Source organism: Ammospiza caudacuta, chromosome 3 (assembly GCF_027887145.1).
Source record: "Ammospiza caudacuta isolate bAmmCau1 chromosome 3, bAmmCau1.pri, whole genome shotgun sequence".
NCBI lineage: Eukaryota > Metazoa > Chordata > Aves > Passeriformes > Passerellidae > Ammospiza > Ammospiza caudacuta.
Window position 1 is genome coordinate 16986904 of NC_080595.1, and position 23404 is coordinate 17010307.

Below are 23404 nucleotides of genomic sequence, written 5' to 3' on the forward strand. Positions count from 1 at the left end.
CCTCCTACAGCCCATGCCCGTCTTGGCCTCATTCCTCTGCTTGCATTGTGGTTTATTGTGCTCATCTCCAAGAACTTAAGCAAGGATGTTTGTCTGAGAAAAGTGGTACCCTACCTCCTCATGGCCCCCTTCTCCAGTCATAACTCGTTCTTCTTCATGGTGTGTTAATACCAACAGTCTTTTGCTATTACGAAGAATTCATGTCTGATGGGATTCCTGTCTGATTCATTGGTTCCACAGCCATCCAGTTATACATTGGACCCTTATCTTCTGGGATTCTACAGTGGGAAGGGAGATGCTCTTTTAAAGCAGAAACATGCTTTCCAGCAGCTGGCTCCTCTGAGTGGAGAAGGTAAACAGCCAGCATGACATATCTCCAGCTGTTCCCAAGCTCTTGCAGTTGCTTCCTGGAAAAAAGGAGACACAAACTGTGTGTAGAGATGGTCTCCTAAAGCCAGAGATTGCATGGAGTCATCTCAGGGGGTCGGCACTGGTTCCTGCCTGACACTGCACATCTTCACCTCACCCTCAAGTGAGAGTTGGTTTCCAGTTGTGTTATTTGCTGTGTTTTCCACTGTGTTTCTCCACTAGTCCAGACAAGGCTACCACAGGGATTGGAAAGACAGAGCACCTCTTCTACAAGGGAATTGGTTCAGCCTGGAAAAGTGGCTTAGGGGTGATCTATTTGCTGCCTCCAGTTCCTGAAGGGAACCCACAAGAAAGAGCGGGACATTTTACAAGGGTATGTGATGACAGGACAAGAGGGAATGTGTCCAAAGCAAGTGTGGTTTTAGATTAGGTATTAGGAAAAAAATTCTTGACTGTGAGGGTGGTGAGGCACTGGAGCAGGTTGTCCAGAGAAGTGAATGTCCCATCCCTTGAAGTGTTCCAGGCCAGGCTGCAGGGGCTCTAAGCAGCCTGGTCCAGTGGAATGTATCCCTGCCAGTGGCGGGGATTGGAACTAGAGGAACCCTAAGGTCCCTTCCAACCCAAGCTATTCTAGGATTCTATAAGATTTCAGCAAATAAATCTGGGTTCAAAATGCAGTGGATTAATATTTCTCCACTGCAAGAGCTCACTGACTGGAAGATTGTACCAACACATCTGTGGCTCCAAAAGATAAGATCCGCATTTTACAGGTTTACATTCTGATAAATAGTAAAGCAGAAGTCAGTATCTGCATCAACAGTATTGCCATTACTTGCCAAAGACCTCTTAGGTTTTGAAGCCTATCCCCTCCAAGATAAGATTGCTGGAGTCCTTCATCATAGTTAAGAGGGCCTCCTCTCAGTAGGTTACCGGGAGCCTGCATGTGGCTGACTAAGGTTTGGCTGGTTGCTTGAGGGAAATGTGCTGAGCTGGCTTGCTCAGCAACAGAGTATCTAGAGAAAGAGAAAAACAGGTCCTGTCTGGAGAAGGACCAGTTCAAGGCTGGGGAAAGTAGAGCTATATCTCTAGGGGAAACAGGAGTAGAACTTGGGGATCTTACCTAGCTCCAGTGCACTTCCCTGCACCTTCAATACTTAAAAAAATACCACAAAAGTGAGCTTCCTTTTAATAAGCTGGTTTACATCATCTAAGTGCTATGCTATGTTAATTCTAATTAGATCAGTGTGTACTGCAAATGAGAGTCTTTCTCCCTAGTCCCAGTAGGAAGCATATCTAAAAATCTTCAGATGACATTTTTACTTGTTTACATCTTGCCTCCTTTTCCTGAAAGAGATTTGAAAGTTTAACTTCTCAGTTTCAATCAAAAGTGGCTGCATATGTGTATTATAAAAGCAGAAAACACAGGGATTATTTAAGAGCCTTTCAGCCATATGTGGGACACGTACAGGTGGTAGAATCACTGGAGTAGAGAATGGTATCCCTACTGTGTGCAAATATTTTGTTGTAATAATAAAATTTTTTCACTGCATTTTCGTAGACATTTCTTATTTTCAAAAAACACAGTCTTAATTATTTCCTCATGCTCATTTTTACTAGTACAAATACAAAATTATGCACTGTAAATAAAAGGGAATTTAGGAGAGTTTTCTTTAAAAAATATTCAGAAATGGAACAGTCTGAAGGGTAACAGAGAATTAGCAAGACCTGCACTCCTAAATAGAATAATACTTTGCAATTCAAGTATACCAAATGTGTACAAGGAGGTTAGAACACTTAACATATGTTTAGTTCATTCGTACCTCAGTATTCACATGTCACAGACCAGGAAATACAGAGAGGGGATTTGATTGATAGACTAATTGATTTGCCAAATATTAGGTAGAAATTGTTGCCAGAGTCTTATTTCCTAAACACAATATTTTGTTTCAATTACAAGATCAAAGGGAAATGCAACACGTGCTGATCAATGTTCAGATTCAGCCAACTCTGTTTGTAGAAGATTGTAACCATGTAGAGCATTAATGCAGTACAGATTGTGCTCTGTATTCCCTGGTCATACAGTGTGGCTCTGTCTCCTTCTACTGGTTTACATTTGTTGTAGATTTGCTGCTACTGGCTCTGGACAGATTTAGACTTTTGTTCAGTTAATGGAGTTCCTCCACTGAGTGCCTACACTGAGTGCCAAGTCTTGGAATTTCTTGAGCCAATTCACTCAGGAGATTATTAGGTATAAAGCATTCATTTTCTGCTTAAAGTGGCTGCACTGCTTGTTTGGTTTTCTGGAGCAGTGAGTGAGGAGTTAAGAATCCACATTTATCCCAGCCAAAATCTGACTGAGATACAGCTCATATAATGCAAATGGTTTATGCTGGTGCCACTCTGAAAATATATTATTATTTTATATATGGATATCTATAGACAAGTCTATCCACAAAAAGCTGTACTGGCATCTGGTACTTAATGGAAACCATTTAATTTGAGAGGCCTATGAATGATTATTGACTTTTCTCAATCATTCCTGAAACAAGATCAAACAACCCTGAATATTTTTGCCGAAGCAGTCAAAGTGACAAGCATCTTTAAAATAATTACTGCATTATTATGATGCATCTCATCCACTGTACATACAACATAATGATTCCTGCAAAGTCTATGTTCTTTGTGGAGCAAAGTGGAGGCCAAATCCTGTAGTCTTGGCCTCACTGGAATCACTATACAGCCTGGGTCATGCAAAGAACCAGAGCCTGACATACAGACCAGCCATAGCAACTCCATCTCCCTGAAAGAACGCCACTGAAAAAGCTGTGGGAGATGTCATGCAGAAGACAATGTAAATGAAAAAATTTAGCCTATATCCTTCTGCTGTGAATCTGGTGTGAATATAACAAAGATTACTAGAAGCTACTTGTAACAAAAAGGTTAATAAACGTTTGGCAGGATAAAAATACAGACTCTAAAATCAGACTAAAAATTTGGCAAGCAGACCAGTTTGGGAGATTGTCGAAGGAAGGGGACCAGGACACCAGATGGTTCATCACAGGTCCGGTTTATTGAAGAAAGCATGAAACACTTATACAGCAAATAATAAGCTTATGAATATTCTGTAAGCCAAGCAATCTATTGGTTAAACTATACCATTAACTCTTCCTCATTCCTTAGGGCCTACGTTCTCTACTTCTCACGTCTCGCTGTCTATTTCTTTATCATACTCCGCTAGGCCCAAGGACATGTTATCTTTGCAGGTGCAAGATTTAGAATTAGCTACGGCTTTGTACTTTTCCAGTCTCTAGTCAGCTAAAATCCCAACAGGAGATGTTCATGTGTCTAGTACACATGTGTCTGAAGAGCACCTTGGGTCTTTTGGAACAGACATTTTGTTATTGTGAGGCCCACTTCTTGGCAGTGTAATCTAATGAATTAGCAATCTAATGAATTTGCAGTGTAATCTAATAAATCTGCAATCCGATGTGTGGGCAGACAGCAAGTTACCAGAAGAGGGTGTAGCAGGAATAAACTGAAGCACAAACATCCATCTGCTTGCCAGTGTCGCCTGACGTGCACTTGTTCCTTGGTGGATGAAGGGTGAGTACCCAATGTTTCCTCTGGTAAATCAGAAGACAGACATTTCTAAAAGGACAGTGACAGGCAGCTACCTGGCTCAATGCCCTGTTTGTGGGAAATTGTCTCTGCCTGAATTCTGCTGAGACCAGATGTATGCAGGGAGGGAGGGCACAGTTAGAGATTTTACAGTGATTTATTACGATGCACATGGTGAGACCAGAGAGACCAAGGTATCTATCTGGTTGCCAGATTTGTTTTTCTTACTTGCTAGATGGGGTGAGAAGGGGAAGAGAGTCTTGAGGCTAACCCACATTTTCAGCAAATAAAAATCCTATAGTGGTGACATTAGCACAGTGGAAAAGAAATGTAACCTCCAAAATTTTCCATGTTCTGTTACACTTTGCTGAACTTAGGGGCAGCATGTGTGGCAGCCGGAGCCCAAGTGAACTTAGACTCACCTTTCAGTTAAAATGCTCTGGAAGTGCCTTTTTTCTGCACTCAGATTGAATTAGAATGGCTTTAAACCTACTGAACACAGACTCTTTTCTCTTTTGAAAACATAAGATTTCTAATCAAAATACAGAATACAGATGCAAAAGTACACAGAAAGAAGGAAACTGAGATTGATGTATCTTTGGTTTAGGGAGGAAAAATAATATAATTCAATAAGACTAGCTTAAGCCCCCTAATTACAGCGTTTTTAGCACAACAGATAGGGAGTATGAGATCTACACTAAGATAGTGCTAGTTGGTACAGATCAAAAGAGCTTGTGTTCATGCCAGCTAGATTAAATTACAGGATGTGGTGAAGTACTGGGTTACTTTACACACAAAGGCTTATTTACTGAATGTATATATATATATATATATTAGCTTCAATACATTTCTATATGGAAACTGTAAAAATAAATTGAAAGCAATCTATCGTGTAGAATATTTGTTCTGATACTATTCTAAGATTGCATTTCTTCCAATTAGTATGTAAAACTGTAATTTTTTTACACTATCTCTCTTTTACTAAGATTGGAAGCAAATTGTATTAGAAATTGAGGTTTATTTTTAAATGCATTAGAATTCCACCTGTCTCACTTGTTAGCTTTTGTGCCTAAATCCAATATAATCATGTATTTTATACTCTCTTTTAGCAGAAAGCCTAAGACAACTTTAGGAGTAAATTAAACTTAGGGCCCAAATTGTAGTTGTCATTTTAAAGTGTTTTTTAATATTTATTTAATATTTAATATTTATATGCACATGCCCCCTGAAGAAGCAGGATAGAAGTCTTTGGCCTAATCCAGTGTGGCTGCTGCTATGTTCCTTATGCACTCTGCAACAGCAGGATGTGGGAGGAAGGGAAAACACTGCTGGATATAAAGATGCCACAAGCCTGTGCTATCACAGTCTTCTGCAAGGCAGGAGTGACTGTCCCTCACATCTGCTGAACAGGCCACAAAGTCCTGCCTGGTTGAGCTGCGCTAGAAAGAAACAAGGAGAGTGTCTGTCATCTCTGCAGGAAGACTGATGACCTAAAAATGAAAGGTTTAGCATGGGAGGCAACTGAACTGGTTTCATTAGCTGCATCTACCTGAATTTTGCCAGTGGTGAGTTTTACTGTAAGTAGACACTCCAAAAGCAACTGGGACTTAGGGAGTTAACCAGAAATTTACTTGAAGGAAAGGGTAGTTTCAGCTGCAAGGCTGTAACAGTCAATCTAATAGGGAGCAACTGCTACAATGTAATCTGGTGAACAGGCTGAGCTACTATTTCTGATCCACTGTCACATGAAAAGGTCCCATCATGTCTCAATTGCTGTGCAGTTCTGTGGGTTTTTACTGCTCTTCTGCAACCCACACGTCCTCTCACTTCAGAATGTTTTCAATGTTTCATAACCTTAAAATCACAAGCAACCTAGGAGAGCTTGCTTGTGCTTATTTATGCTGCTGATGGACTTTTCATAGTGATGAAAAATATTCAGCTTCACTGTCATTCTGAAGAACCATATAATCATACCACTGTTTAGAAAGGAATCCTTAGGAAAGGTCATCAAGTTAACCCAGGACTGCGAAGTCCACCACTAAACCATGTTTTTAAGTGCCACATCTACATGGTCCTTTTAAATACCACTAGGGATGGTGACTTCACCATTTCCCTGGGCAGGCTTTTCCAAAGCTTGATTACCATGTCTTCACCACAGCAAAGAAAGTTTTCCAAATATCCACTCTGAATCTTTCCTGGCACAAGTTGAGGCCATTTCCTTATCCTGTTGCTTGTTACCTAGAATATCCAAACCCTCATCTGGCTACAATCTCCTTTCAGAGCAATAAGGTCTCCCTTGGGCCTTCTTTTCTCCAGAGCTGGGGCTAGACAACCCCAGCTCCTTCAGCTGCTTCTTGTAAGACTTGTGACTTGTGGTCTTCTACTCAGGACTGAGGCAAACAAGGCAATAAGTACCTCAGCCTTTACTTTCATCATTTGTCACTGTGTTTCCTCTGGCATCCAATAAAGGATGGAGATTCTCCTTAGCCCTCCATTTGTTGCTAATTTATTTAAGAAGGATTTTTTTATTGTGTGGTAGTTGACAGGTAAAGTTACATTTGGGCTTTGGCCCTTCTAATTTTCTCCCACCATAAAACTTCATGACATTCTTGTCCTCCTGAGTTTCCTGCCCCTTCTTCCACAGGTCATAAACTCTTTTTTTCCCAAGGTCTAGCCAACACTCTTTGTTGAGCTGCACACTTCAGGAACCTTCTCAACTATTTTCTCTCTGCTATATTTCTAGAAGACATCTGTTAAGTTGAAGTCCCCCACAAGAACAAGGACTAGCAATTGTGAAATGCTCAGCTGCGTAGAGTCTTTCATCTGCCTCTTCACCCTGAATGGATGATCTCTAATAGATTTCCACCAAGTTATCTGACTTGTTGGCCTACCCCCCTGTTTTTCACCTATAAAGGCTCAACCTTTCTGTCACCATCATTAGGCTCTAGAAAATCAAAACACTCCTTAACATACATAGCTACTCCAGAAGGAAGTCAGGGTGTGAAGCAGAGAGTGTCAGCCTTGGATGGCCGCCTGCACATTGAGAAGAGTGGAAAGAGACATTGTTCTGGGAAGGGAACCTCAATCCATACATTCTGCACAGGCTATTTTTACTGCTAGGCATAACAGAAGAGGGAACTTACATGTGTCCTTACATGGTTTTGCACCTCAGCTCCCTCTGCAAATCCCCAGACATGGAGATGGTGACAGAAGATTTAACTAAGATCACGGAGGCAGGGGAGTACAGGCAGGAGAAGGGGAGATCTCTTGGAAAGAGAGAAAATTACTCTTTGAAGAGAAATCTGTCCCAGAGGTTGTAGTTGTACTAAGCTAAACATCAGTGGGCTCACTCTTTGGCTCAGAGACTGACTGATTGATAAAATGTGGGCCCATACTGTGAAATTGAGCTAGTCTCCAAAGCAGGGCTGCCACACACATATTGCCTATTAGAAGCAGCTCCTGCTCATGCTATAGTCCTGAATCATACCAACAAAGTACTGGGCCAGTTGGCCCAGATCAACCATGTAAGAATGTAATACTGAAGAATACTATTGGGAAGAGATGCCCTGCTGTGATCACCTTTCCTGCAGGATCCTGCAAGAATTTCGTGACAATTGTCTTTTTGGTGGCTGAGGAGGAAAGAGACCAGAATGTGGGGCAGCTACTCAGTGCCCTTGAGACTCTGGATACTCTTGCAGCCATCAGGAAACATTAATCCAGTGTCCTCTGTGGGTCAATGTTGTGTAACTCCCATGGCAAGCTGTGCTGTGGAAATCAGGTGCTCCCAAAAAGGCCAGAAGGAATGGAAACATGTCACAGCCAAGGCTAGAACTGGTCACCATCACCAAGTCGCCGCATAGCTCTGGCCCAGATCCACAGAAATCCCATCTGGTCTTTCCTCTGGGCTGAACCTGCACTGCCAGAAGCAGTCCCACAGCCATGCTTGGTGCTGCACTCCAAGTGCAGCTCTTGGCTCCTGCCTGAGTAAACAGCTGCCCTTGCCCAATGTACTGGGATTTGAGTTTGGTACTACACAATATTTGGCATGTATAAAGGCTTTAAATACATGCTAGATCTACAGACTGTGGTCTGAACATTTTTGAGGAGTGGGCAGTTCTGTTTAAAGTGAATGCTACTGAAAATTCTACAGTAACAGCATCACGAGCAAGAAAATGCAGGATTAATAATGGGGTAAAAAAAGCAGTAAATCAGTGTATTTTCCTGCTGCTTTGTCAATACCAACTTTAGACAACCTCATTACAGAGTTGAAAATGCAGGCCACAAGCCTCTTACAGATCAGTCAGCTTAACCAAAAATCCCTCTCTGCTATCAGATCTATTTGAAAGCAATAATTTGGAGAAGATGAATCTAACTGTATGGACAAGCTGTGTCTGCTGTCTCTGAAGGAATCACTGAAGAGCATGTCTTTCTTTCTTTCTTTCTTTTTCTGTGCAATTTCCAATCTTCCTTCTTTGTACCAATTCCATGATGTCCCTAAAAGAATGAGTGGCTGTGAAAAGATGAGAGCTACAGCATTGTAGCTTCCCATACAGGGTTACAACTTGCCTTACATTGCTTAAAATTTGGTCCAAGTCATGCCTCAACTGTAAATTACCTTTATTTTTTTTGTGATGAAAACTATATATTGTATGCAAATACTGACTCCATGCATGGAAACCTTGGAGGGCTGTAATCTCCAAGGACCTGTATAAATTGTGAAATTCAAAAGAACTATACTGGTGTGAAACAGAAGACCCAAACCTGATTGATGAGGATTTGGGCAGCATCTCATTAAAAACCCACAAAGCACAAACCCAAAAGTGTGTAATATGTCCCTGTACATGGGCTGCAGTCATGCCTGTAAACAGATTTTTTCTTCCATGAGCACACAGGGGTGGTTTGCACAGGAAACAAGCGAGAGCTGCCAGGCAGATACACTTGGTAAATGCAGTCACTCCAAATTTGGGAGCACATTCCATTTCTTGGCCTTGGGCGAGGCAGGGGTTTTCCAGAGCACTCCTCGGAGCTGCGTCAGAGAGCATTTGGTCTGGGCATGACATCTCAGATGCATTATGATTTTATTTAGAACACACTTCAGCTCTGCAGGCTGCAGAGGCAAGGTGCCACACTTCAGCAAGAAGGGGAAGGACTATAAATAGAGCAGGCTGGGCTGCCACAGGCAGCTTTTTCTGGTTTAGCCTCGAAGAAGCAGAAATCCAATCTGCTGAGGAGATGATGCACAGTACAGGCACAAGCAACAGCTCTTCTCTCCAGACAGTAATTGTCTTTCATTTTGCAGGTACACAGGTACAGCCACTTACCTTTAAGGAACAAGGACACACCACCTTCCATCTGTGCTTTCCTCCAGCTCTCAGTTTTTTGCAACCTCCTTATATGCAAATTGTCATGTTTTCATGAAACTATGTGTTCCCCTCATGAGTAGAGGGGAACACATTCCTTCTTTTACAAAACAAGGAATAAAATTAATCTCAAAATTAAGTGCACAGAGGTAACATACATTTTAGATTTTTGAGGCCTATGGAGCTTTAAGAATTGTTGTTTAATAGCTCTTGCTCTAAGTTGTATCCAACTAGGAGATCTCCCCAGAATTGTTTGAATAAAAAAGGGACATTTTTGCTGCAGGACAAGTACATAAAAATAGCACCAAGAGCCCAGTCCTATGCTCAGGAGATTTTGTTTTCCCTTGCAGGTACCTACACTGAGAGTTTTTTCTTCCCTCACTCTGTGGTTGATTTAGTTACTGTTAAAGAGAGAAAACTTACTTCTACCTATTTCCACAGCCTTTCACACCTTTCAGTGAGTATATTTCATTTACAGCACAAAGCTAATGGAAGCCGTCTTTGAACAGTGCATTTTAGACCCAAAGCACTTGAATTCTTTGAATTCCACACCCCCAAAGCTGCAGCCAAGAGTACAGAGTAATAGTTCCCTCTTGCTGGAATGCACCCTAAGAAGGACAACATTTGAAATAATTTCAGAATATGCTCTCAATATTACACCACACACAAAAGGAGATGGGATTACTTGGGTCAAAAAAATCAGATACTAAATATTACACTTAAAAGCAAACCATCAAGTCTTAGGGAAGACAAATGAATCTCATAAATCTTGGTCTTCCACAAAATATTTAGCCTACATTGCCTGTGTTTTCATCCCTGCTGGCCCTTGCTAAATATGAAATACAAGAACCTAAGTTTGTAGAGGAGAGTATCAGTGACCTACTAAAACCAAGGACTTCCACAGACACACTTTACTTATGGTCTACTGTAATGTTCCTCCTGCCCACTCTCTGCTACAGAGGCATGAAGGATTTCTCCATTCCACAAAGTTTAGGTTTTATTAGCCTGTTAGGTTTTTCTATACATTACTTCTCTAAATCTCTGGATGTTTGAATAATATACTTTGTTCATATTAAGAAAACACTACACAATTTTATTTGTAGAATATCAAGTTGAAAACAGATATAAAAGCAACAGAACATATAAACTTAATAGGAAACCCAACTAAAATAATAAAACAGTGTATTTTACTTGATAGTTTAATTTCAGTATGATCTTCAATAAAAACTTTACTCCTTTAAACCTGAGTACTTTAGCCTTTGTTATAATTTCTCCATTGTAGTAAAGAATCCTAAGTCACTTTAACAAACATTCTAATTAATAAATCCAGTAACACAACAAGTTTCTGTAGTGGTTCCCACTGCATGAATGCACATGGACAACACTATATATAATAAAGCCAAAGCATTTAACAAGCATGAAGAGATTTGCAATATGAATAAACTGAACACAAATCCAAGTGAACTCTACAATTACAGAGCTGTGTTAACACAAAGGCACATTTTATTTTCATTGTAAATTCACATTTCTAGAAGGTTAAATTTTGTGCCCAGGCAACTTCAAGTCATGACAGCACAATCAGCCAAACAACTCTGATTGCACGTATCTGATTTTTCAATAGAAAAATCTGGCTTCTATTTCTTTAATCCAGTTTTATTAAAGAAGAAATTAAATTAGAAATAGAACGGCTCCCCCACCCATATTTACAGACTGCAAACTATATTGCTTTCTCATCAGAAATTCTAGTTTTCTTGTCAAATTTTGTTAAGCTTTGTAACTATCAGCACCCTCACAGTTTGGTCAAAAGCCCCACAGACACAAAGTCCCTTTTTGTCAGGGCTCCAGTCCAGGCTAGAGATGGGCTGTGTTGACAGAGTCACATTCTGCAAGAGACTAAGAGACCCTGCCACCCCCATCTCAGATCCTTCTGAATCTTTCTTCGAGCGCTGGGCTGGGTACTCACTGCCAATGAGAAAATTAAACAAAAACAGCTACTTAGAAATGTATTGATACAAACACATCATAATCCTCTTTATTTCCTGCTCTACAGATAAGGCAACTAAATGTCTTAAAAGTAATGAATAATCATATCCAGCTATATCTACACTGCATACTTCAGTAGACATTTCATGAAAGAAAAAAGGATGTGGGAAATTTTGAATCCTGACACCCCTATCCTACAGATCTTCATTTTCTAACTGGTTGGCTTTTACCACAGCCAGAAAACTTTCATCACAACTATGCTTCTGAAACTTAATGCACCAAATTAATTGCATGTAGGACTATTAAATTATTTTTCCATGTAATGTAAGAAAATGTAAATATAAGAATGGTTAAGTCAAGGCTTTCAATATTTTTCTCAGATGTAACTGACACCATATTAGAATTTTAAGAAACTCATTTTTTTCCATTTTTCACCTTGTTAACCAAGGATATAATTAGATCTTCATTACATGAAGACAACAAGGGCAAGATTCACCTATGCTGTAACATTTTTTCAGGGATTAATTCAAGGTTCCAAATCAAGTACTGACACTGAAATCACCCTTTCTACTGCATTTGTAAGCAATAATTTTAACCACATATTATGAGGTTGGAAGCCGGACCCCACTCATCATTTTCAGGAAGATTCTTTCTTAAAACATTAAATGGTTTATTTCTTAGTCCTGGCTGGAGAAGTGATCACTTACTATTTCCAGAGATGAAGGCTCCCAGATCCTCCACTTGTCATAAATATATCTCTGTTTTGTGGCAAGTGCCGAACCTGCCAAATTGTAGATTTTTGTGCCTAACAAAAGGAAATCAGCATTGTACAGAAGTCATTTGGAGATGAACTTCATTGGAAAGGACACAGAATCTTAAAAAAGAGATCACTTGTATGAAAAGAGGCCAGCCTTCCCATAGTGGATGGTTAATTTCACTGTATGATATCTCTTAAAATCATTACTGGAAGGGACTATATTACACTGTGCAAACAAAACACAGTCAACAACTCAAACCTCAGCCAGGGAACTAAGATCATTTGGCAACAGAAACCACTTCGGGAAAAACCCCAACACGTCCTCTGACTTAATGTATATCTGTCTGCAAACGTCCACTAGGAAAAGCTTAAATGCGCTAAATGAACAACAAATTCTATTTTCACATTTTATTACAAAATTATTTATAAATAAATAAGTTAAATTTATTGTTTTATTCTCAAAAAAAATTCTTTGATTCAGAATCAAGTACCTCCAACACCTTATCTGCTCTGAATGATAGTATAGAAAATACTAAGAGATACTAAGTTGAAACTCAGCCTTTTCTAAAAAAAGGAAGTCCTAAAGAACTTCACAATAAAAGCGCCTTTTCTTGAATTACCACCAGATCTTGTTCACTAAAAAAAACAACCAACCAAACAAAAAAACCCAAATAAAAACCCAAAAACAACAAAAAAAAAAAAAAAAATCCACAAAAAACCAAACCAAAACAGAACCAAAAAAACCCCAACAAAACAACAAAAAACCCACCCAAAAAAGCAACACGAACCAAACAAAACAAAACAAAAAATTATGAAGTAACCTGGGCATTTCTTACATATTTGTACTACACCTGTAGTAATTTAGAATTTAGAAAGTTTGTCTCTTATTAAGAAATTCTCAGTCTCCCCATACCTTCTCTGAAACAGAAGCAAAACCTTTGGTTGGATGCTGAGTTCTCATATCAAAAACATGGAATTTTCCCTCAAGCGATGTGGCCACCAGCTTATTCATATTTATATCTTTTCTGTCAAACTCCACACTGCAAACCTGGATATAGAACAAGATAAATTCAGTCTTGTAATTTAGTCACTGTTAAAAAAAATGGGTGTTTTGTAATTTGTAAATATGTATTAATCATTGCTTAATTCCACAATAATATCATCATCAAACAGGAAATAAACATGTTGATCTGAAAACATTAATCCACTGAAAAATGTCCTCATCAAGAATGAGAGGGGTACAACATGCTGAACCTAAAGAAAATTATTCCTTGGTACACTCTCAGCAGAAACATCTTCTGGGTAAGTTTCACACAGACAGAGTTCTTTTAATTTTTCCATCCTACATAGGAGCTGGAATGAAAAACACTTTTGTGATTTCCTTACCCCATTCTTAATGTTGGTCTCCCATCGTAGTGACATGGTTTTTAAATCAAACAATTTAATGTCCCCATTGTCATATCCGGCACATACAACACGTTCCTCTTGATTGTAAGCATTACCTGGACACAGAGAGAGAATTTACCAGAAAACACAAAACCTCTTTAGCCTGTAAATTTCAGAAGTTCCAGGCCTACAGTTTCAACTTCCATTTATACAACAACAAGAACAACAACAAGTTGTTGGGATATTAAGATGTCCTGAACCGGATGCTTTTCAAACCTGAAGGGTCTAGAAAAATCTTGTGTAGGACACAAGCAACTTTGCTCTCTCCAAAGAAAAATGCAGAGCTCACATCAACCATTGCTGTTTTCTTCAATTTGCTCTTAATTAATCAAGGGACTTCTCTTAAATTAACTGCTTCATGCTTGGTAGCTGCAGCTACACTACAACAGTGGTGAGCTCCCTGTACATGGCAACATTTACACTCCTTCCAGACCACACAGCTAGATACACTATTTTTACATTTCTAGGCACATAAATAAAGCTTGCACAGCTTACCTGTGAAGCCACAGAATCATTAATCATTTATGTTGGAAAAGACCTTCAAGATGATCAAGTCCAACTACAAATGGTGACCAAAAGTGATTAGAGAATGAATCCAAAACCCATCTATCACAAACCCACAAAACTGGTTTATTTTGAAGAAAAAAACCCACACATAAATTTTCAAGTGTAGAAAAGTAAAACCTGCTACTTATACATCCATACAAAATAAAGTATTCCATAACATCCTGAAATACATTGACAATCATCAAAACACAGTCATGTGAGAGGGAGGAATGGTCATAGTCTGATCAATTACCAAATGCCACAGTCCAGCAGTCTCTTTTGCTCTCCCCCTGTAGAGGTTCCATATTAGCCACAGGAGTGTCCTTCTGCCTTGGGTCCCACACCTTCACAGTTCCTGGGAAAGACAATAGATTTTGTATTAGGAATACATTGTCATACTGTGTTCACCTTCCCAGGAAAGCCCTTTGCTTTTCATCTTAATCATTCAAAAGACAGGAGCAACTCTTTCAACTCTAGCAAGCCGCACTTTGTTTTGTCGACATAAGAAAGAACCACAGAACTACACAGAAACAGGGTGAAAGCATTTGTTAAAGATGTATTTTCTCTGGCTGATATTTTGCATTTATTATGGTTTGTGTTCCTTCTGTCTCATGCCCAGTGACAACAGTACCTTTTGCTTATCTGTGGCTTCTAGAAGAATTAGAGAAAATGGGTCCCAAGAAAGATTCAAAAGACAGTGTACAAAGAACTAGTTGCTACAGCTTGTAACTAGTTCAGATGGCAGACTATGCCCTGCCATCAAGAGCTTGCAGGCTCACACGAACTGGGAAGACTTGCAGAGTTCACTAACTCACCATCTCGACTGCCAGTCACAATTTCTGGTGCACCTTCCCCAATTCCTAAGCCACCTACACCATCTATACTGTTTATGATTTCCTTATGACCTTTCACAGAATACACTGGTATTTCAGGAGCTTCTAAATTCCTAGGCAAGAAAGAAAAAGAACAGAAAACATGGCATTTTTCCTTGACACTCAGGATTTGTATAAAAATGAAAGGAAACTTGAGCACAAATCATAAAAGCTCAGATTAACGGTGAGAACAAATATGGATATCACCACTAAGAACCATGAGTCTTTGTTTGATTCCTTTTTTGGCTACTGCTTTGGACTGCTCCAAAAGGTTTGGCTCTGTTCTGAACCTCCCTGTTTGTAAAGGCAGTTGTGAGATTCACCACAGCAACCACTCAGGACCAGTTTTACACGCTGGGCTCAAAAATGAATCACACTACAGATCAAGATACTACAAGTGTCTTTACTTTCAGTAGGTCCATAAAATAATTTGGCTCATTGATCCTCACCTAGCTCTGACTACTGCTAACTTCAGTAATAATAGGTGACCATTATTAATGCTAACTTCAGTAATAATAGGTGACTGTTGTATCCAGCCATGAGTTTCATGATTCTTTCCCACCAATTCCCATTCTTTGAGAATCCTTCAGAATTTTATTTTACATTTCAACTAGTAGCTGTCCATGTAATTCTTGCTATTCCAACAAGAACCAGTAGCTCCTTGACACAGGGCAATATAATAATGATAATAAAAAAATCCCCTTTTGACACTACTACTTTATTTGACCATAAATTTACCTAGACATTAATTACACCAATAATTCAGGGACATAGAGGAAGTATTTGAAATGTCAAGATTAAAAATATTTATTTAATCTGGACATGAAATTTAGGTTGAACACAACCTCTTGTTTGTACTTATGCATCCATTCAAAAGCCTTTATCAGAGGATAACCTCACAGAACTTTAACAGGTTTTTGTAGCTGCACACAGAAGATGGGAGTGAAGCAGCACTGAATTAAACACGGTGCAGAATTCTGTGTTGTTTCTACAAAACAGGCATGGTCCAAATACAATAGCCAGCGAAGCCTGCACCAGGTCCCAACCACACATGGGCAGCATGGAGAGCATCTCATGCAAAATCCACAAACAGAAACCTCTGTTCAGACAGACATGGAAAATACCAAGTAAAAATGCTTCCAGAAAATGCTTACCATATGTTAAGGTTTCCATCGAAATCTCCTGTCGCTAAGTATCTTTGCTGCAGAGATGTAGCACCAAAAGTTCCACATTTTACAGGTTTGGGCTTTTCGATCTTTTAAAGAAAGGAAATGTCTGTGTCAGCACATGGAAAAGGCAAACACACCCGCAGGCCACACAGTTTTCAGGACTGCACAGGGGCAAGGGTCAGCAAAACACACATGGGATATTTGGTGCAAAATACTACCAAAATGTTATTGAAGGCAAGCTGCACTTTGAGTTTCATCCTTGTGCACAGAAAAGCAGAGGGCCGAGGTTACTGGTCTGGAAGAAAACACTCTGCTTGTGGCCTAGTGGGGCCTTATGCACCTGAGGAACTGCTAAGTCTCAGAAGAAGTGAACACTCAGAGGTCAATCTGAGAGAAAAAAACCAACCAAACAAAAAGCAAAAAACCAACCAACCAGCCAAAAAAACCCCAAAACCCAACCAACCAACCTCAAACCTCAACAACAAAACCAAAAACCAAAAACAAACAAACAAACTAAAAAACACTCCCAAAAAAGCTAAACACAGGCAGAAACCAGAAACCCATAACACAACACATGAAAACAACCTACAAAACACAGCAGTGAACAAAATCACAGAATCACAGCCTCAGTTAGGTTGAAAAAGACCTCTGAGATGGTCGAGTCCAACCTGTGACCGGCCACTACGTTGTCAACTAAACCATGGCACTGAGTGCCAAATCCGTCTTCCCTTAAACATCTCCAGGGACGGTGACTCCATCACCTCCCTGGGCAGCCCATTTCAACGTCTAATCACCCTTTCTGTGAGGAAATTCCTCCTAATGTCAAATCGAAACCTCAGCAGCTTAAGTTCTGTCAGCAGTTGCCTGGGAAAAGAGAGACTCTCACCCGGCTACAACCTTTCAGGGAATTGTGGTGAGCGTTTCTTATCAAGAAACGACGGGGTATCAGTGAATCAGCATATTTAACACGTAAATCAGCTCCTGTCTTTTATCCCCGGGCTCTGGACAAACGTCCCAGCAGCTGTTCCCGAGGGACCGTGCTCACCTCCCGCAGCACCTCCAGACGGGCTCCGTGCAGCTCGTACAGCTGGATGATGCCGGTGCCGCGGGCGGCGCTGCCCAGGCACATCAGGCGGGCGCTGCGGGGCACCCACTTGCAATCGAACACGGTGTAGCTCAGCGCCTGCTGGACGTGCGACACCACCTGCGGCCGCTCCAGACCCAGCACCGCCGACATCCCGCCCCGCTCCTTCCCCTGCCCCGGCGGCTGCGGCGGAAGCGCCCGGCGGCCCCTTCCGGCGAGAGCCGTACCACGTGTGCTCCGCGGCCAGCATGGAGACCGAGGCGGCCGCTAGCGGCGGCTTCACCAGCGTCGTGTCCCGGCGGAGCCGGAGGAAGCGGCGGGCGGGCGGCGAGGAGCCGGCGGCGGGAGCTGCCATGGACACGGCGGGACCGCGGCCCAGCAAGCGGCCGGCGTTCCCACCCGTGGCTGCCGAGGCGCTCGGGGTACGCGGGGTGCCGGGGAAATGCCGCTCCCGCATGTCCGCTGTCCCCCGCCTCACGGCCTGCTGCGTCTCGCCCCCGGCAGGTTGGGAAAGGCGAGCTGAGGAAGATCCCTGTGCCGGCCAACAGGTACACGCCGCTTAAGGAGAACTGGATGAAGATATTCACGCCCATTGTGGAGCATCTGCAGCTTCAAATCAGGTTCAACTTGAAAACGAGAAATGTTGAGATCAAGGTAAGGGGAGCAACTTCTTGGGCCTTCCCCGGTAAGAGAAGGTTGTGTGCAGACCTCGTAGCACCTTCCAGTGTCTGAAGGGGCCTCCAAGGAAGCTGGAGAGGGTCTCTTTGTCAGGAACTGTAGTGACAGGACAAGGAGTTACATTTACAAATTGAAAGAAGGAAGATTTGGTTTGGATGTTGGGAAAGATTTTTTTACTGTGAGAGTAGTGAGACACTGGAAGTGGTTCCCTGGGGCTGCCCCAACCCGGGCAGTGTTCAAAGCAGGTTGGATAAGGCCTTGAGCAGCCTGGTTTAGTGACAGATGTCCCTTCCTGTGGCAGGGGGGTTGGCACTAGATGATCTTATGGTCCACTCCAACCCCTTACCGTTCTATGATTCTGCCTCCTGAAAAGCAGGGCCTCTTCTCATGGTTGTTCTTGGTCCACAGATTAAAGACTAGAGAAGTCGTAAATCCCATTTAATGCTTGGAAAAATGGAAACTGTGTGGTGTCACCTCCCCAGGGATCACATCTGGCAGTTGTTGCTTAGAACAAGTAATTACTGCAAGTAAAATCCAAAACTACAGATCCGTTCCAGAAGGAGCCAGCAGAAGCTGGGGGAGTTTTTGTAGGAGAAAATTATGTACTATAGAAAGTTAAGTACGTGAAGGAAGAATTTTCATCCATGTCTTAGATACAATTTTGTAATTCAGTGTTTTCCAGCTATTTAAGGTTACCAAATACTGACGTGAAAGTAAACAGTATCTTTTAAGGGGGCACTGAATCTCCTAATGCCTTTGTTTGTGGCAGACAGTAAGGGCCCATAGTTTAATAGCATGTGATTTTTCTTTAATGGATTGCAATGGAATACCTTAGGGCACAGACACCAGTATAAACCTGTAATTCTTGTAGATACTCATTCTTTATCCTTATTCCTCTTGAGGAATGTTCACACCAGGAATTTTTAAGGGCATATCTAAAGTTTTGACGTACAACTCACTGTATTAGCACCACTGACATGAGAGATCTTCCAATGTAATAGTGAAAATACAACAGGAATTTTGCTTCCTAACAATGAAATGTTATCACAAGTTTGATGGCAGGAATTGAAGAAAGGTGACAGAATTATCCCTTATTTACTTTATTTCCTAGAAATAACCTCAGGGGAAAGGTAGGGAGGAGCAGGAACTCCTGCAGTTTCACTCCATAACTGTGCAGGAGAAAACCCTGGGATTTTTAACACCACCTTTTGATATGAAATGATGTCTGGTGAAAAACAAGGTAGTTTTGTTCTTAATCAAGGTAATTTTATTTTGCCCATATCCATCATCAATATAAAACTTTGAAATTAATTTCATTCATCTGCTAAGGTATATTTAGAATATTGTCATTAGAATAACTCTCCTGCCATCACCATCCTTCTCTTTTTCCTGCTGTTTGCTGTTGCCATTTAGTTTGTGTTGTTTTTGGGTTTTCTCCACCAAAAGGGTTCTACTCAGTCAGTGGTGGTATGGATTTTCAGCAGCTTTTCTCTTCTCTCCCCTCCAAGTGCAGGCTGATCTTTAAAGTTCTGATCCTAACTTGCCTGGTCTTAATTTGCAAACATAACTTCTTGTCTTGCAGACTTGTCAAGAGACAAAGGATCTCAGTGCTCTGACAAAAGCAGCTGATTTTGTGAAAGCCTTTATACTTGGATTTCAAGTAGAGGTGAGTCTCCTAACAACCAGATTGAGAGATTGCTCCAGTTTACTGGTCTGTCCCTGGCCTCTGCAAATTACCATAAGAAATAAAGAGAAAAATCCTTAGGTGGTTTTCTAGAAATCATTGTTTTCTAGAAATTGTGACTGGAGTAGACATCCAGTTTCTTAAGATAATGCCGGATAAAAAAGTAGCTTACAAACAGCACATAAACAGAAAACATAGGTTGTGTGAGACAAGCATAAAGGAATAATCTCTCTCTGAGGTCCCCTGCACTGGTAGAGACTGCTCATTTTTCTTAAGCCCAAGCCAATAACCTCCAGTCTGTGCAAAACTCACAGAATCACAGAATTAACGAGGTCAGAAAAGACCTTTGAGATCATCAAGTCCATCCTATGACTTTATCAACTAAACCATGGCACTGAGTGCCACATCTAGTCATTTTTTAAACACCTCCAGGGATGGTGACTCTACCAGCTCCCTGGGAAGCCCATTCCAGTTCCCAATCACTCCTTCTGTGAAGTACTTATTCCTGATATCCAGCCTAAACTTCCCCTGGTGCAGCTTGAGACTGTGTTCTCTTGTCCTGTCCCTGGTTGCCTGGGAGGTGAGACCAACCCCACCTGGCTACACTCTCCTTTCAGGCAGTTGTACAGAGTGATAAGGTCTCCCCTGAGCCTCTTTCTCTCCAGGTGAGCCCCTCCAGCTCCCTCAACCACTTCTCGTAGGACTTTTGTTCCAGACCCTTCATCAGCCTTGCTGCTCTTCTCTGGGCACATTCGAGCATATGAAAGTCCTTCTTAAATTGGGGTGCCCAAAACAGTAGTGGACATAATAGTCAAGGTATGGCCTAACCAATGCAAAGTACAGGGGAAGAATGACTTCCCTGCTCCTGCTGGCCACACTGTTCCTGATCCAGGCCAGGATGCCATTTGCTTTCTTGGCCATGTCGGTACACTGCTGGCTTGTATTCAGCCCGCTGTCAGCTGAACCCCCAGGTTCCTTTCTACCTGGTTGCTGTTGTGGCCAAAGTGTAGGACCTGGCACATGGACTTACTAAACCCTGTATTAATGGATTTGGCCCATCTATCCAGCCTGTCCAGGTCCTTCTGCAGAGCCCTCCGAGCCTCCAGCAGATCACCAGTTGTGCTTGCAGCTTGGTGTCATCTGTGAATTTGCTAAAGGTGGACTCTCATCCAGATTATCAGTAGATACTAAATAGGACTGGGCCTGTTGGAGCAAACAAACCCACTTTTTTCAGTGTTGCAGGGGCTGCTCCTTGCTCTAGACCTGTACTGGATCCACTAGCCCTAGGGAGGCAGGGCTGAATGCAGGGACATCCAAGCCTGTGTAGGGTTCTCTAGATGGAAATATTTGTATTGCTGTTAAAAAAAAGTGGATTTAACTTTAGTTGTTATTTACTAGGTTGTGTGTATAAAGAGAACAGCAGCTTTCACTGTGTTACTGGAAAAAATAACTGCTGATAACAAATCTCCTGCTCTTTTAGGATGCCCTTGCTCTCATCAGATTAGATGATCTTTTTCTGGAGTCATTTGAAGTTACAGATGGTGAGTATTTTCTGATGCAGCATTCAAGAAGTCATGTATGCATCCTGCTACTATGGATTTAGTTTTTCTTTCCCCCTGCTCCACTTTTATCGCTTGCCCTCATGGATCAGGAAAGTCAGAAACATCTAATTTTATGTAATACTGGGACTCCTTGGAGTCCCCTGTAGAGTAGGATCTAAACCTGATCTACTTTATTTCTACCAGTGTTAGCTTGGTGCACTTTGACTCCATTTCCTCAACATAAACTGCCTTTCTCTGCAGTTCTAAAGGAGACTTCTGTGAGCCAGAAACCCCATGTCAGCACTGGCTGCAGTGTGCACTACTAGTCAAAAAAAACCTGAAATCCAGATGGATCTGTGTTGACCAGTGAAGTTGGTTTTGTAGTACTTGGCACAAGTTGTTTCCAGCAACTTGACCAAGGAAAGTATTAACAGGAATACACACCACTGCTGTTACCCTGGTCATGCTATTCTCATTTCAGTCAAACCTTTGAAAGGAGATCATCTGTCAAGAGCAATAGGGAGAATAGCAGGAAAAGGTGGAAAAACCAAATTCACCATAGAAAATGTGACCAGGACACGCATCGTTCTTGCTGACACGTAAGTACAGACTGACTTCCTCCTAGGCAAAGCACAACCCCTCAGCTAATCCATGTCCTATGCCAGAAACAAAGATAACTTAAATTTTATGAAACTATAGAGTAGTAGTAAGAAAAAATATTTAAGAGACTATTTTAATGAATACAAATTATTTGACCTTTTATTATGAGAATGATGGTGTCACCAGCGCATCTAGAATTCAGTCACTCCCTACAGCATAAGAATTCCTTCTTATGAATAATCAAAGTTGAACTCACAAACACAGCAATGTTTTCCTCCTGAAGCTGCTACACTGTTAAATCTGCAAATGGTAAAATCTATTTTTAAAGGATTTAGAAGAGCACAGGTCTTATGTTGTAGGTTTTGTGGGTTTCGGTTGGGTTTTTTTTGTTTACAAGTGTAGAAAAGAAACTAGGACACTGATAAAAAATTCCACATTTATCTCTAACCTCCAGTTCTCCATTAACTGTGCAATCTCTTCAGTTACTGTTAACTACTGCTACTTTTCTTTCTACAGAAAAATTCATATTTTGGGATCTTTTCAGAACATTAAAATGGCACGAACAGCAATTTGCAATCTAATTTTAGGTAAGTCCTCTTATTTAATCTTCACTGCATATGAATCTTGCAGTTTGAGAAACTGCTTTATGGCTCTCACCCTCTTCCCTGTCTTGTCCACACCTATATTTGGAGTAAATAGCTTGCTGGCAGTTGGCTTGTTGCTCTTAAGAGAAAAATCTAGGGGAGAAGCAGGGAATCCAGGACTTGCTTTCTGGCTCCAAAACCCTCACCACATTGCAGAAAGATGTTCTGCATTTTGATTTAGCTACAGCATTCCCTAAACGGTCTCAAAAGCCAGAGGGAGCAACCCACTCAAAGCAGAACTTGAGCTCTGCACTTGCAGTAAGATGGTGACTGACCTTGCCCATCCTTCTCACCCTTTGGCTTAGTTCTCCACTTTTAACACAGCGTGAGCACAACACATCCATTTTTGTGACAGATTACATTTCTTGAGTAGATTTGTGCCTTCTTCTGCAGGAAGTCCTCCATCCAAAGTTTATGGCAATATTAGGGCAGTGGCCAGCAGAGCAGCTGAGAGGTTCTGAGCTGCACCACCGAGGACTGGGGCTGGAAGTCCAGGTTCCTGAACACAGGAGAAACTGAGAGCTACAGAAGCCATCAGTTTTCTGCTGGATTTCGAAGCCCAGAAGAAAACTACAACTGTTTGTGGAGTCTGATTGACTTTGGACATATGGTCTGATTTGAACACACCTAATGTTTCTGTCTAGTCATTAAAAGAGGTTTTAAACTGTCTGTATCAAAAGTCCATGATTTTACTTGAACAGCCTCAAACAAAAACCTGCTCCATTACAGATTTTCTGAATATCAGACTTAAAACGCTGCTTCTTCAGAAAGCCTTGGTGTTTAATGTTTCAAGCCTAAAGGAATTGGCAGAGTTATGCATTTATAAACACACATCATGGTTTAGTATCTTCCTGAAAGAAGAAGGAGTCAACTGGAATGCAGAGTCCAATGGCAGGCTGTCCACCGAGTGCTGCTGCTGAACAATGCATCACATGAAAAGAGTAAGATGAAGGGGTAAATAACACACTTGAACTGAATCCTGAATCTGCACACATATAGATTTCTTAATTCCTACAAATTATCTGTAAGGACAGCCTAGTGGAGCCAAGAGCC

The 23404-nt window shown here is 41.3% G+C and overlaps 2 protein-coding genes across 2 annotated transcripts; one reads left to right on the plus strand and one right to left on the minus strand.

Moving 5' to 3' along the window:
* Window positions 1-10390: 10390 nt before the first annotated feature.
* DNAAF10 (dynein axonemal assembly factor 10) lies at window positions 10391-17383 on the minus strand. The gene is made up of 8 exons (XM_058801412.1): window positions 17166-17383; window positions 16106-16206; window positions 14895-15025; window positions 14333-14434; window positions 13474-13589; window positions 13001-13135; window positions 12038-12135; window positions 10391-11309 (listed from the first exon to the last, which is right to left on the minus strand). Exons 1-8 carry the CDS (start codon window positions 17355-17357, stop codon window positions 11102-11104), a joined length of 1083 nt encoding a protein of 360 aa, XP_058657395.1. The 5' UTR covers window positions 17358-17383; the 3' UTR covers window positions 10391-11101.
* Window positions 17306-23030, plus strand: PNO1 (partner of NOB1 homolog). Its single transcript, XM_058801414.1, has 7 exons — window positions 17306-17626; window positions 17709-17858; window positions 19465-19548; window positions 21047-21107; window positions 21589-21706; window positions 22224-22294; window positions 22745-23030. Exons 1-7 carry the CDS (start codon window positions 17453-17455, stop codon window positions 22810-22812), a joined length of 726 nt encoding a protein of 241 aa, XP_058657397.1. The 5' UTR covers window positions 17306-17452; the 3' UTR covers window positions 22813-23030.
* The last annotated feature ends 374 nt before the right edge of the window (window positions 23031-23404 follow it).